We start from the raw sequence: 12951 nt of genomic DNA, 5'->3' as shown, positions 1-12951 counted from the left end.
AAGTGACACATCATAGTATTTTCCTCATGTCTAAGATAGAAAAGTCAAATGTTGCCTCCATATTCCAGATTATGGCTCGTGCTGCACTTCTCCATCAAAATTTCTCCAGTCAGAAGTTATATCTAGGAGACCAAGGTAAATATCTATTATATAACTTATTTCAACTTAGATTAGTTTATTCAAGTTTTTATTTTTATTTTAAAGCAGGCCAAAAAAATCATTCTACTCTCTTCACCTATCTCTGAGCAATTCTCTTTCAATGCTGCTTGGGTCTCCCGCCAGTCTCCATAATGTCACTAGTGCATATGTCTCAACGCTGCATCTCAAAATGTTGTTCTTCTTTATAGGCACATTGTACTGGTACATAGAGGTAGATTTTCATAGTATACCATCCCCAAAAAATAAGATTTTGTTTTTTTAGAAATACATTTATGTACAGTATATAAAAGGGTTGGTCCAGGCTTGGGACAAAAGTGTGACTGCAGTTTGCTGAATCGTGAGAGTCACAGTGTGCACACCATCACAGTTCCCTGTTATTGCTAGTGTAAGCCTGGTGACTGCACACATGTAGTTTGCATACTTGTGGTCACGCGCCAACTAGATGCGGTAATACGTCAACTAATTGTGCTCAACTTCTACCCATAAAAATGAATAGAGAGAAGCCGGACACGTCTAGTTGGTGTGTGACCTCAAGTATGCAAATCGCATACATGCAGTCGTGTGACTACCTGCTTACACTAGCAATACCAGTGAATTGTGACATTGTCAAATTGTGACAATGTGCAGTGCGTAGTCACATAGTAACTTTGTCCCAAGCCTTGTTTTTTGCAAGACAAGTTTTAGTTTTGAATGATTACATTCATTTTTCCATACAATGTACTGCAAAATTGAAAAAGAAATGCAAGTTTGGTGAAATGGTTGAAAAATGCCGTCAACCATTGTTTTTTGTTTTTACAGTTTTTTGTTTTTTTTTGTTTATACAGTGTTTATTTATCACTTTATAACATTTTCTTCATGGCCAGGGGAAAATTATATGGCAAATGAGTTTGGTTAGGGAAGGATGGCCTGAAATTTTATATGATCTATCCCAATTTTTCTTCTTGGAAAGTTGGGAGGTATGACTGGCGAAAGCTAATGTGTCACATCTCTGTATAACAGAAATAGGATGTACACAGCCGGTCTCTGTATATCCTGTTATGTATGGCTGCACAGGCTGCCCAGTATTTGGCATTATTTCCTGCTGCCAAATACTGGACTTGTTGATGAAGAACAGGGCTGAAGGCCGTTGAAGCTCACGCTGTGAGACTCCATTAGCTAAACCACTGTTCTTGTGGGCTAAATAACCAGATATTTCTGAGAGAAATTGCTCGTGAGAATACTCTCTTACGTTTGGCTGTTTGTATGTGTTATAGTGTTTGTCTTTGTGATTACAGTATTGGATCACCAAAACTCAGTAGTCTTCATGAAGTGCCAGAAATCCCACCTAAAGGTATGTGATCCCAGCGTAACTATTATTGTACAGTAAACCCAATAATTTCAGAATTGTGCCTTCTACAGTTGTATCTTATATCATTTGTCAAATATTTTCTGATTTAATGACAGTCTATTTACTAGTTGATTACAGGACAGAAGGATATTCAAAACCAGGAAACCAAAGATCGACTCAGAGTAACGTATCTCCAGGACCATCTGTGCAAGAACTCTATCATGTCCCAGCCTCTAATCAAGAGCCACCTCTGCCAATGCCACGAAGGATGAGCCTGGTGAGATTTCATGGTTTACCTTCCTTACGGGGCACCTAATTTTGCCACACAGAGTAACTAAAGCCACTAGTCTTCTAATGTATATGATGGCTTTTCTCCCCAACAGATGATGTTAGAGGAAGGAAGGGTCAGAATTGTTGAATTTTAGTGTCTGATTTTTGTGTTTCAGAGAAGATAAGCCATCACCATTGTACATACTTATACGCTCATCTGAGCTGGCATGGATGGAGAAGTAAGGAGTATAAGCTGTCAGGTGACAGCTGTTGAAGTTGTCTGAGCATCTTATAATATAGTCAACTTTTTGGAGCAGTCAGGCATCTTGGAAAAATGTATAGAAAGTATTTTAAACTTCAACACTGGTTTCACAAGTTCACCACAATCCCAGATTTAATCATTCAGGACCTGAATTAAAATTAAAACAGAATCATAGAATCATAGAATCGTAGAGTTGGAAGGGACCTCCTGGGCCATCTGGTCCAACCCCCTGCTCAAAGCAGGATTCGCTAAATCATCCCAGTCAGATGTCTGTCCAGCCTCTGTTTGAAGACTTCCATTGAAGGAGAACTCACCACTTCTCGTGGCAGCCTGTTCCACTCATTGATCAACTGTCAAAAAGTTTTTTCTAATATCTAATCTGTGTCTCTTCCCATTCAGTTTCATCCCCTTGCTTCTAGTCTTTCCTTGTGCAAATGAGAATAAAGTTGATCCTTCTACAATGTGACAGCCCTTTAGATATTTGTAGACAGCTATTAAGTCTCCTCTCAGTCTTCTCTTTTGCAAACTAAACATTCCCAAATCCTGCAACCTTTCCTCATAAGACAGGGTTTGCAGACCGGTCACCATTCTGGTCGCTCTTTTCTGAACTTGCTCCAGTTTGTTGATGTCTTTTTTAAAATGTGGTGCCCAAAACTGGACACAATATTCCAGATGAGGTCTGACCAAAGAGGAGTAGAGGGAAATAATGACTTCACGTGATCTAGACTGTATGCTTCTGTTAATACATCCTAGAATTGCATTTGCCTTTTTTGCTGCTGCATCACACTGTTGACTCATATTCAGTCTGTGATCTATTAGTATACCCAAGTCTTTTTCACATGTGCTGTCACTTAGCCCTATTCCTCCCATTCTGTATATGCTTTTTTCATTTTTATTGCCCAGATGTAGTACTTTGCATTTCTCCCTGTTAAAAACCATTCTGTTAGTTGCTGCCCACTTCTCCAGTTTATTTAAATCTTTTTGAATCCTCTCTCTCTCTTCTCTAGTATTAGCTATCCCTCCTAGCTTTGTGTCATCAGCAAATTTAATCAGTTTACCCTCAATTCCTTCATCTAAATCGTTGATAAAGATGTTGAACAATACAGGGCCCAGGACAGAGCCCTGTGGTACCCCACTTGAGACATTCTTCCAACTGGATGTGCAGCCATTTACGACCACTCTTTGTGTCCGATCACTAAGCCAGTTATGAATCCACCTAACAGTTGCCTTGTCCATTCCATACTTAGTCATTTTTTCAATAAGGATTGTATGAGAGACTTTGTCAAATGCTTTGCTGAAGTCAAGATATACTATATCTACAGCATTTCCTTGATCCACCCAATCAGTGATACCGTCATAGAAGGAAATTAAGTTAGTCTGACATGACTTATTAGTTAGAAACCCATGCTGACTCTGTTTAATCACTTCATTCTTATCCAGGTATTGACATACATGTTGTTTAATAATTTGTTCAAAGATCTTTCCTGGTATAGAAGTCAGACTCACCGGCCTATAGTTGCCTGGGTCCACCTTCTTCCCCTTTTTGAAGATAGGAACAACATTTGCTCTTCTCCAGTCTTCTGGCACTTCTCCTGTTCTCCAAGAATTTTCAAAGATTATGGAGAGGGGTTCAAAAATTTCTTCTGCTATCTCCTTCAGTACTCTGGGGTGTAATTCATCTGGACCTGGAGACTTGAATTCATTTAGGTTAGCTAAGTGTTTCCTCACTATCTTTCTGTTTATAGATATCCTGGATTCTTCTATTCCCTTAATAGGACAGTGAATAACAGTTGATGTTGCATTTCCTTTCTGAGAGAAAACAGATGCAAAATAGGAATTTAAAAGTTCAGCCTTCTCAACATCCTGTCTTACCATTTCATCATTTTCATCCTGTAAAAATCCTATAGCATCTTTGACTTTTCTTTTACTTTTGACATATCCCCAAAATCCTTTATTATTGCTTTTGACATCTCTTGCAAGCCTCAGTTCATTTTCAGCTTTAGCTAATCTAATTTGTGCCCTGCAGGTTCTGCAGACAGCATTATATTCAGCATATAGTTACATCCTACATAGGCAACATTCCAGCGGCCATTCATTGACTGCAGCCAGCACGTGACCGGTCGTCATTGGGAACTATGCTGCCGACATAGCTGGAATGGCTCCGCTGCAGGAAGGGAGCATGGACTGTAATTATATTACTTTGGGTCTGAACAGACTAAGCAGCAGTTGCCCAGTACTGGACAATCCCTTTAACCACTTCTACACGTCTGGACTTCTCATCAACTTGTAACGTCCAGGCATTCCGCATTCTACTCTTCAGCAATGTTCTAAACAGTCACTGTATAGTAGAACAGCTGCACGTGATTGCATGGCTGCGGTGAGCCAGATGTAAGTGTGTGCCCCAAAGAGCGGGCACAGGCGGTTTATTAGCATCTCTACCTCCTCCATCACTATACATTGTGCAGAACATGTGCTGTGCATACATTAATAGGTGCTTCCCCCAGTCATGTAATCACTGGGTGTTTTCAGGGAGCAGGAGCTGCAGGGTCCTTGGATAGCCAGTCAGATCTTCAGCCAATAGGCTTCATTTCCATATACTAGCCCCAATTACCGGTAAAATAAGATTTTTTTTTTTTAAAAAGTACCATATATAATCATGTCCAAGTATAAGCCGACCCCCCCATAATTTTGCCACAAAAAACTGGGAAAACTTATTGACTCGAGTATCAGCCTAGGGTGGAAATTGCAGCAGCTACTGGTAAATTTCAAAAGTAAAAATAGATACCAATAAAAGTAAAATTGAGACATCAGTAGGTTAAATGTTTTTGAATATCCTTATTGAATCAGGAGCCCCATATAATGCTCCATACAGTTCATGATGGCCCCATAAGATGCTCCATACAAAATACACCCCATATAATGCTGCACAAAGGTTAATAATGGCCCCATAAGATGCTCCATAGAATAATATGCCCCATATGCTGCTCCATAAAGGTTATGGCTCCATAAGATGTTTCATAGATTATGCCCCCATATGCTGCCCCATAAGATGCTCCATATATTATGCCTCCATATGCTGCTCCATAAAATGCACCATAGATTATGCCCCATATGCTGCTTTATAGATTATGCCCCCATATGATGCTCCGTAGATTATGACCCCATTAAATGCCCCATAAGATGCTCCATAGAATAGGCCCCATATGCTGCCTCATAAGATGCTCTATACATTATGCCCCAAATGCTGCTGCTGCAAATAAAAAAAGACATACCTCTTGTTGCTGGGGGCCAGGTGCCGGTGTGCTGAGCAGGCGGGGACACCGGCGCACTATGGGGGACAGGTGCCGGTGTCACCGCTGGCTCAGGGCCCCGACACCTCAGATATTCACCTGTCCCCAGTCCACCACTGCCGCCCTGTCTTCTGGGACCTCTGTCAGTGACGTTCAGGCAGCAAAGGGTGCGGCGTGCACTAACTACGTCACCGCGCCCTCTGACCTGAACATCAAAGCCAGCGGGACGTGGAGGACAGAGCAGCGCGCAGCGGTGGACCGGGGACAGGTGAATATTGCATATATATTTACCCCCTCCTGGCGCAGTCTCTGCAGCCTCTCTTCTCCCACCGTCTCAGGCTCCTTCAGCAGTCATGAGGTACCGCTCATTAAAGTCATGAATATGCACATATTCATGACTTTAATGAGCGGTACCATGTGACTGCTGAAGGAAGCAGCCTGAGACCGTGGGAGAAGCGGGGGGCTACACAGATGCGCCAAGGAAGGGGGGAGTATGATCTGACACCCCCGCTTCCCCTCCCCCGCCGACCCCCTGACGTATATGACTCGCGTATAAGCCGAGAGGGGGGACTTTCAGCCCAAAAAAATGGGCTGAAAATCTCGGCTTATACGCGCGTATATATGGTATTTAAATGTTGAAATGTCCCCTAATGGTCTTTTATGACCTTAAAGGGAAGGTGTCATCCAAAAAATTTTTTTTCAGCAGTTGAAAAAATGTGAAGAATTAATGTTTACATTTTCTTAAAAAATATTTTCGTTTGTTTTTAAATTTGTAAAATATGAAAAATAATTTTAAAAAGTTTGGCATTTCCTAGTTAACACTAGGGGGAGCAGCTACTGAAGTTTGGCCCAAAAACCTAGTGCAACTAGCTCACATTACTGCCCTGCAGTAATTATGGGCGGAGTCTGCTGACATGGGTGTGGTGTCACTCCTCTCCTCCCCTTCTGGGTGTTTGCTAAGGGAAAAGAGAGGATGACATCTAGGAACACAGTGAGCAGCCATTTTGATGGGGCCTGCAAAGTTACTGACTGTCTTTGCATGTAAAGTCTGGATCAGAACAGGCCATTAATCAGCAGAAACGTTTCCTGGATTTCTGTGGAGCAGACAAGCAGACGGTCCATCCATGTGTATAAAACACAGCGCTCTTTGTACAATCCCTGGCACCGAACAGGGCGCCCCCCACAGACCAGCACACTGCTCTCCTGAAATACTCTGTGCTGCTGTCGCCCTGCTCCTTCCTCCATACATCAGGCCTCTGTCGCCTCGCTTTCACACATCGCGAGGACAGGATCTGAGGAGAGGAATGGGGTCTTTGGTCACCGAGGATGGCAGGCAGCAAGGATTCTGGGAGTAGGGTGACAGCAGCACAGAGTATTTCAGGAGAGCAGTATCACACGGGATAGGATTAGATACACGGCTCTGCAGTCAGTATCACACAGGAGAGGATTAGATACACGGCTCAGCAGTCAGTAACACACAGGATAGGATTAGATACACGGCTCTGCAGTCAGTATCACACAGGAGAGGATTAGATACACGGCTCAGCAGTCAGTAACACACAGGATAGGATTAGATACACGGCTCAGCAGTCAGTATCACACAGGATAGGATTAGATACACAGCTCAGCAGTCAGTATCACACAGGATAGGATTAGATACACGGCTCAGCAGTCAGTATCACACAGGATAGGATTAGATACACGGCTCAGCAGTCAGTATCACACAGGATAGGATTAGATACATGGCTCTGCAGTCAGTATCACACAGGAGAGGATTAGATACACAGCTCAGCAGTCAGTATCACACAGGATAGGATTAGATACACGGCTCAGCAGTCAGTATCACACAGGATAGGATTAGATACACGGCTCAGCAGTCAGTATCACACAGGATAGGATTAGATACACGGCTCAGCAGTCAGTATCACACGGGAGGATTAGATACACGGCTCAGCAGACAGTATCACACAGGATAGGATTAGATACACAGCTCAGCAGTCAGTATCACACAGGATAGGATTAGATACACTGCTCAGCAGTCAGTATCACACAGGAGAGGATTAGATACACGGCTCAGCAGACAGTATCACACAGGATAGGATTAGATACACAGCTCAGCAGACAGTATCACACAGGATAGGATTAGATACACGTCTCAGCAGTTAGTATCACACAGGATAGGATTAGATACACGGCTCAGCAGTCAGTATCACACAGGATAGGATTAGATACACAGCTCAGCAGTCAGTATCACACAGGATAGGATTAGATACACAGCTCAGCAGTCAGTATCACACAGGGGAGGATTAGATACACAGCTCAGCAGTCAGTATCACACAGGATAGGATTAGATACACAGCTCAGCAGTCAGTATCACACAGGATAGGATTAGATACACGGCTCAGCAGTCAGTATCACACAGGGGAGGATTAGATACACGGCTCAGCAGACAGTATCACACAGGAGAGGATTAGATACACAGCTCAGCAGTCAGTATCACACAGGATAGGATTAGATACACGGCTCAACAGTCAGTATCACACAGGATAGGATTAGATACACAGCTCAGCAGTCAGTATCACACAGGGGAGGATTAGATACACAGCTCAGCAGTCAGTATCACACAGGATAGGATTAGATACACAGCTCGGCAGACAGTATCACACAGGATAGGATTAGATACACGGCTCAGCAGTCAGTGTCACACAGGATAGGATTAGATACACAGCTCAGCAGTCAGTATCACACAGGATAGGATTAGATACACGGCTCAGCAGACAGTGTCACACAGGAGAGGATTAGATACACGGCTCAGCAGTCAGTGTCACACAGGATAGGATTAGATACACAGCTCAGCAGTCAGTATCACACAGGATAGGATTAGATACACGGCTCAGCAGACAGTGTCACACAGGAGAGGATTAGATACACGGCTCAGCAGTCAGTATCACACAGGATAGGATTAGATACACGGCTCAGCAGTCAGTATCACACCGGAGAGGATTAGATACACGGCTCAGCAGTCAGTATCACACAGGGGAGGATTAGATACACAGCTCAGCAGTCAGTATCACACAGGATAGGATTAGATACACAGCTCGGCAGACAGTATCACACAGGAAAGGATTAGATACACGGCTCGGCAGTCAGTGTCACACAGGATAGGATTAGATACACAGCTCAGCAGTCAGTGTCACACAGGATAGGATTAGATACACGGCTCAGCAGTCAGTATCACACAGGATAGGATTAGATACACGGCTCAGCAGTCAGTATCACACAGGATAGGATTAGATACACGGCTCAGCAGTCAGTATCACACCGGAGAGGATTAGATACACGGCTCAGCAGGCAGTATCACAGGAGACAGTATTACAGATATGCCCACACTGGTGAAACTTCCAGCCCCCCCCAATTATACACAAGACTATGGGCTGTATAAGTCACTGTCCTCCTCAGACAGCCATAAAAGCAAAGGTGTCAGATTACCGGAGATCACTGGGGCTGCGAGTGAGGAGACAGAGCAGAAGAACACAGTAGAGCAGGAAGCACAGGGCCGAGCCTGGAGTAAGCAGTACAGAGGAGCATAGATGAAAGTCACCCGCACTCACCACTCTCCGGCTCCAGTGAGCGCTTCTCTTCTCTGCTGACCACCTTCTCCATATCTACAGCCTCTCCTCACAACACAGGACCTGTTATGCCACAAGTGGTCCTGTGATAGAGGGTAAGTGGAGCTCAGCAGATAGCACTGGGCTACAGTAAAATGGCGCCCAGCCACACCTACAGCAGTGAATGGTGCAGCCCACAGGGGCTTGCCCAGTTCTCTGCTAATGAGGCTGCATGGTGGGGTCGGGAGCCGACCGCAGTCTCCTATGTCCAGGGATGGCCATATTTGCAGACTGTATGAGTCCTCCACAGATCTGCAAATCAAGATGGCAGCGCCCAGTGGCTACATTAAAACATTATTACAAACAAGCCATAAATCCTAGTTAGTACAACATTTGCTGAAACAACATGTTTTGTTACTTACTCTCTTTTTGCAAATCATATAAAATTGCAGCACCTTCCCTATAAGGTGGATGGGGGCACAATATATGAGATAAATTAAAAATAAATAAAAAAACAAATAAAGAATAAGTATGGTAAATAAAGCCTCTGCTAATCCAAATCGTCATTATCTCCGCTCTTTAAATCACATGTTTAAAAAAAGAACTGAACAGGGGTAATCTGTCCTGAACTGGTTAAAGATTTACGTTGTGTTCCATTGGCGTTCTTTGCAAGTTGAAAATCCAATGTGATTTTAAAGGGGAATCCTCTTCAGGAAACACTGCTTTTCTCTGCTTTTTTCAAAATCTTGGGGAAAAAAATTGTTGTAAAAAACCTTGCAGTATGAACAACTAAGAGGATTTTCCATGTAAATGAATAGGAATATTATTCATAGTGCATTTGAAGCAATTTTTGATGTGGCTCTGCTTCAGAAGTCTCATAGAAAAAAAACTAAGTATGAGCATACCTTTAGGGAAATGTCTGGAAACTTGGTAGTCTGTTGCAAATGATTGTCTCCTTCGTGGTAAAAGCTTCTCAATATGTATTCACACAGATTCAGTCTTATCCTCCCGATAACATACACATCTTTGAAGTATCTAATATTTTGTTCTTTTTCTGTCTTTCTTAAGAGCAAGCCAAAGCTCCGACGGGTGAAGGCTTTATTTGACTGCACTGCAGATAGAGATGATGAACTCACATTTAGTATAGGGGAAATTATTGTAGTTACAGAAGAAGAAGATCAGAACTGGTGGGTAAGTAGCTAAATCATGTAGCGCAAGAGGCATGATGCTCGGAGGCCTCTAACAAAGAATAATCCTTGGATTCCTTACACGGTTTGCAATAAATCGAGTCAATATTAACAAGTGTTAACTGTCAGGGAACCAACAGGGGGCAGCGTGCATCTCTCGTGGCTGGTACCAATTCGTCAGGAAACAACACTCCATCGCCTCCAATTGTTAGGATAATTACACAATTGACTGTCAAGGCAACGGCTCTTTTGACCACTAGGCCAGTTATTGGGGAACTCACAGTAAGCGTATTGTATAGACACATTCCAATGCATGGAATATATATATACCTAGACACCTGTTAGAGATAGCGTATTGCTTTAGGGGTGTGGTTTATAGAGCAAAAGGAACGAACCTATTAAGTTTCAGATATTTAATCCAAAAAATAGGCAGTGTTTAGAAAGAAAATATGCAAAGATGTTACAGAATGGGCAAAACAATACTGTATAAACAATTACATAAAATAAAAAGGATAAACAGAAGAAATTTACTAAACCTGATGTCGCAGAGTTGACTGTCTCTTATGAAGGGGAGCTCTATATTTTTGGAGGAGTCACGGTAAAAAAACACGGCGCACTGTGTCTCTCAGGACTGACACTCATCATAGTTCAGCATTTGTTTTTATTAACCAAGTTACGCCCACATATCTCCCCTCCAGTGATTCATAACAGGGCTGGTCAGGGATGTGGCTCGTTATTTTAGAAAATGATGGTATCCCCAACTTTGACAATATATTTTCCCCTGTAGGTCCCAACCAGGAGATATTACTGTCACATTTCCCAACACGAATTTACCTTTCTTTAAATAGGAGACATGGCATAGATGGCATCATCCATCAGCCGATATTAGTCTGGAGGCACTGCCGCACCTGCCGAGTGACGTAACACAATGCGTTATGTTCGCAACGACTCTGAAAATTTGAATTTCATAACTGTAGGACCCATGCTGTTCATAAAAAAAAAACATCCATAATTGGAATACAACAGAGGAGCCCAAAGTAATATGCTTGCTTTTCTGTTGTGATGCTGGAGGTAGTAATAGGTCATCTCTACTGGCCATAAATCTGTTGTATCCAAAAATACCTGCCTAGTGTGCCATCCAGCAGATAATCCTCTTTAATTACCTTTTCATGTCAGGGAGGTTCCCTTACACCCATGTTATCTGGAGGTCATAGCCCTGCTTCTTTATTCACCGTCAACTATGAAATAGTTTATAGATTTTACAATTACAGTATTTTGTGGATTAGAATGCTCCACAAATTTTGGGGTGGAAAGTAGAAAAAAAAATATTTTAAATAAAATGGTGGTGCATCTTATAGTCCGTTTTAATGGTAGCCTACCGGGGGACGGCGATGGTGGAGCGGGGTCACAGTAGGTAGTGCCGTTGCTTCAGGAGCCTGGAATGAGGCCTCTGCTCTCAGTAGATGTTGGCCCTTTTTCTAATTGGTTTCCCTGCCGTGGGCTTTGGAAAAATGGCCACTGGAGGCAGCGCATGCGCTGATTGAGAGCACAGGCACCGCAGTATCGCCCTAGTCCTGCTATCCCTGCCGGCCTGCTGAAGCAGCGACTCTACCTCCTGTGACCCCACTCAACCGCCGCCTCACCCGGTAAGCTACCTTTGGATTATAAGATGCACTCCCATTTTCCTCCCAAATTTGGAGGAATAAAGTGCTTCTTTTAATCCGAAAAATATGGTACATGTAAGACGTTAATATTAGCAATATCTCCCAGAAATTGTCATAGACATCTGTCCATACTTTACTTGCAAATGTATGTTTTGCACAATTCCTCTCTTATTGGCTGACATGACTTATTCCTTGCTCCTCATTCTTTCCTAGAATGGCTACATTGATGGGCAGCTACATAGAAGAGGAGTTTTCCCAGCATCCTTTGTGCATTTGTTGACCGACTAAGAAGCACAATCCTATGGGCATTAAGTGCATCAAGGAAATGAAGGATTTTAGTTGTATATACTATTAAGACAGACCCATATGTTTCCCTGTGGACCCGAGACTGGCTTGGCAGCAACTGAGATATTGAACAATGTTTGGAAACATGGAATTAATGGGATCCGCATTAATCTTTCTGGTCGTTAACCTTCCAATAAAAAGGAACCACTCCATAATTGCCAAATACAGTATATGACTCTCTACCGTGTTACATAATCCAGAAATCAAGGGGGTAATAGACTTGAATATTCTGCTTGTGCTGTGCCTTGTAACGCAGATAGCTTTGTGTCACTTTTACAAGCCAATTCTTGTGTCTGCTTAGCCGCTCAATTACTATCTATATATTACATATCATGGGTCAATCATGTCTCCGGTAGAAGTGCTCATACTTCACCGCCGTACCATATTTTTATGAAGACCAAATCTTATATCTGTGTTTTCCATTCTGCATTGTTCATATTGTGGAAATTAAAACCGTATGTTTGCATTGAGTACAGTGGTGGCAGGAACCACCTATTTCATTAGGTAAGATACATGTGTGAGCCCAGGAGTATTTATCCTCAGTATGTTTCAGACTGTCCCCGATAGTTCTGGAAATAAAAGGCTGTAGACGTGCACACCGGTAACAGACTTCACATATCTGGGTGTTCACTTGAATGAGAAGGTGACACATCTCCACCATTGTGGCTTACGTCAGCAGATAGTTATATCATTTTACTCACCTTTGACAGCTCTGATACTACAGCAAAGCCATCTCCTTTTGGATGACATACATCCAGATTGTATGTCCCATTAGGACACCATTTTTATAAAGGAGCACAGAAGGACTTGATAAGGGCTTTTTGGCGTAATATTTTAGT

At 42.7% G+C, this 12951-nt stretch overlaps 1 protein-coding gene across 5 annotated transcripts in view; it reads left to right on the top strand.

The window, feature by feature from the left end:
* Window positions 1-12582, top strand: part of LOC141069643 (arf-GAP with SH3 domain, ANK repeat and PH domain-containing protein 1-like) — a 328366-nt gene extending 315784 nt beyond the window's left edge. For 3 of the 5 annotated variants that reach the window (XM_073559383.1, XM_073559380.1, XM_073559382.1), the window contains 5 exons: window positions 69-135; window positions 1434-1489; window positions 1603-1763; window positions 9985-10107; window positions 11981-12582. In XM_073559383.1, the coding sequence (XP_073415484.1) occupies window positions 69-135; window positions 1434-1489; window positions 1603-1763; window positions 9985-10107; window positions 11981-12055 (482 nt within the window). In that variant the 3' untranslated portion in view covers window positions 12056-12582. The remainder of the gene's footprint in view (window positions 1-68; window positions 136-1433; window positions 1490-1602; window positions 1764-9984; window positions 10108-11980) is intronic. The other 2 variants (XM_073559384.1, XM_073559381.1) reach the window with 1 other exon arrangement.
* Window positions 12583-12951: the final 369 nt, after the last annotated feature.

The sequence above is a fragment of the Dendrobates tinctorius genome, unplaced genomic scaffold (assembly GCF_039654945.1).
Source record: "Dendrobates tinctorius isolate UK_male_01 unplaced genomic scaffold, ASM3965494v1 ptg000270l, whole genome shotgun sequence".
Classification (NCBI taxonomy): Eukaryota; Metazoa; Chordata; class Amphibia; order Anura; family Dendrobatidae; genus Dendrobates; species Dendrobates tinctorius.
This window is presented reverse-complemented; position numbering and strand designations above follow the sequence as displayed.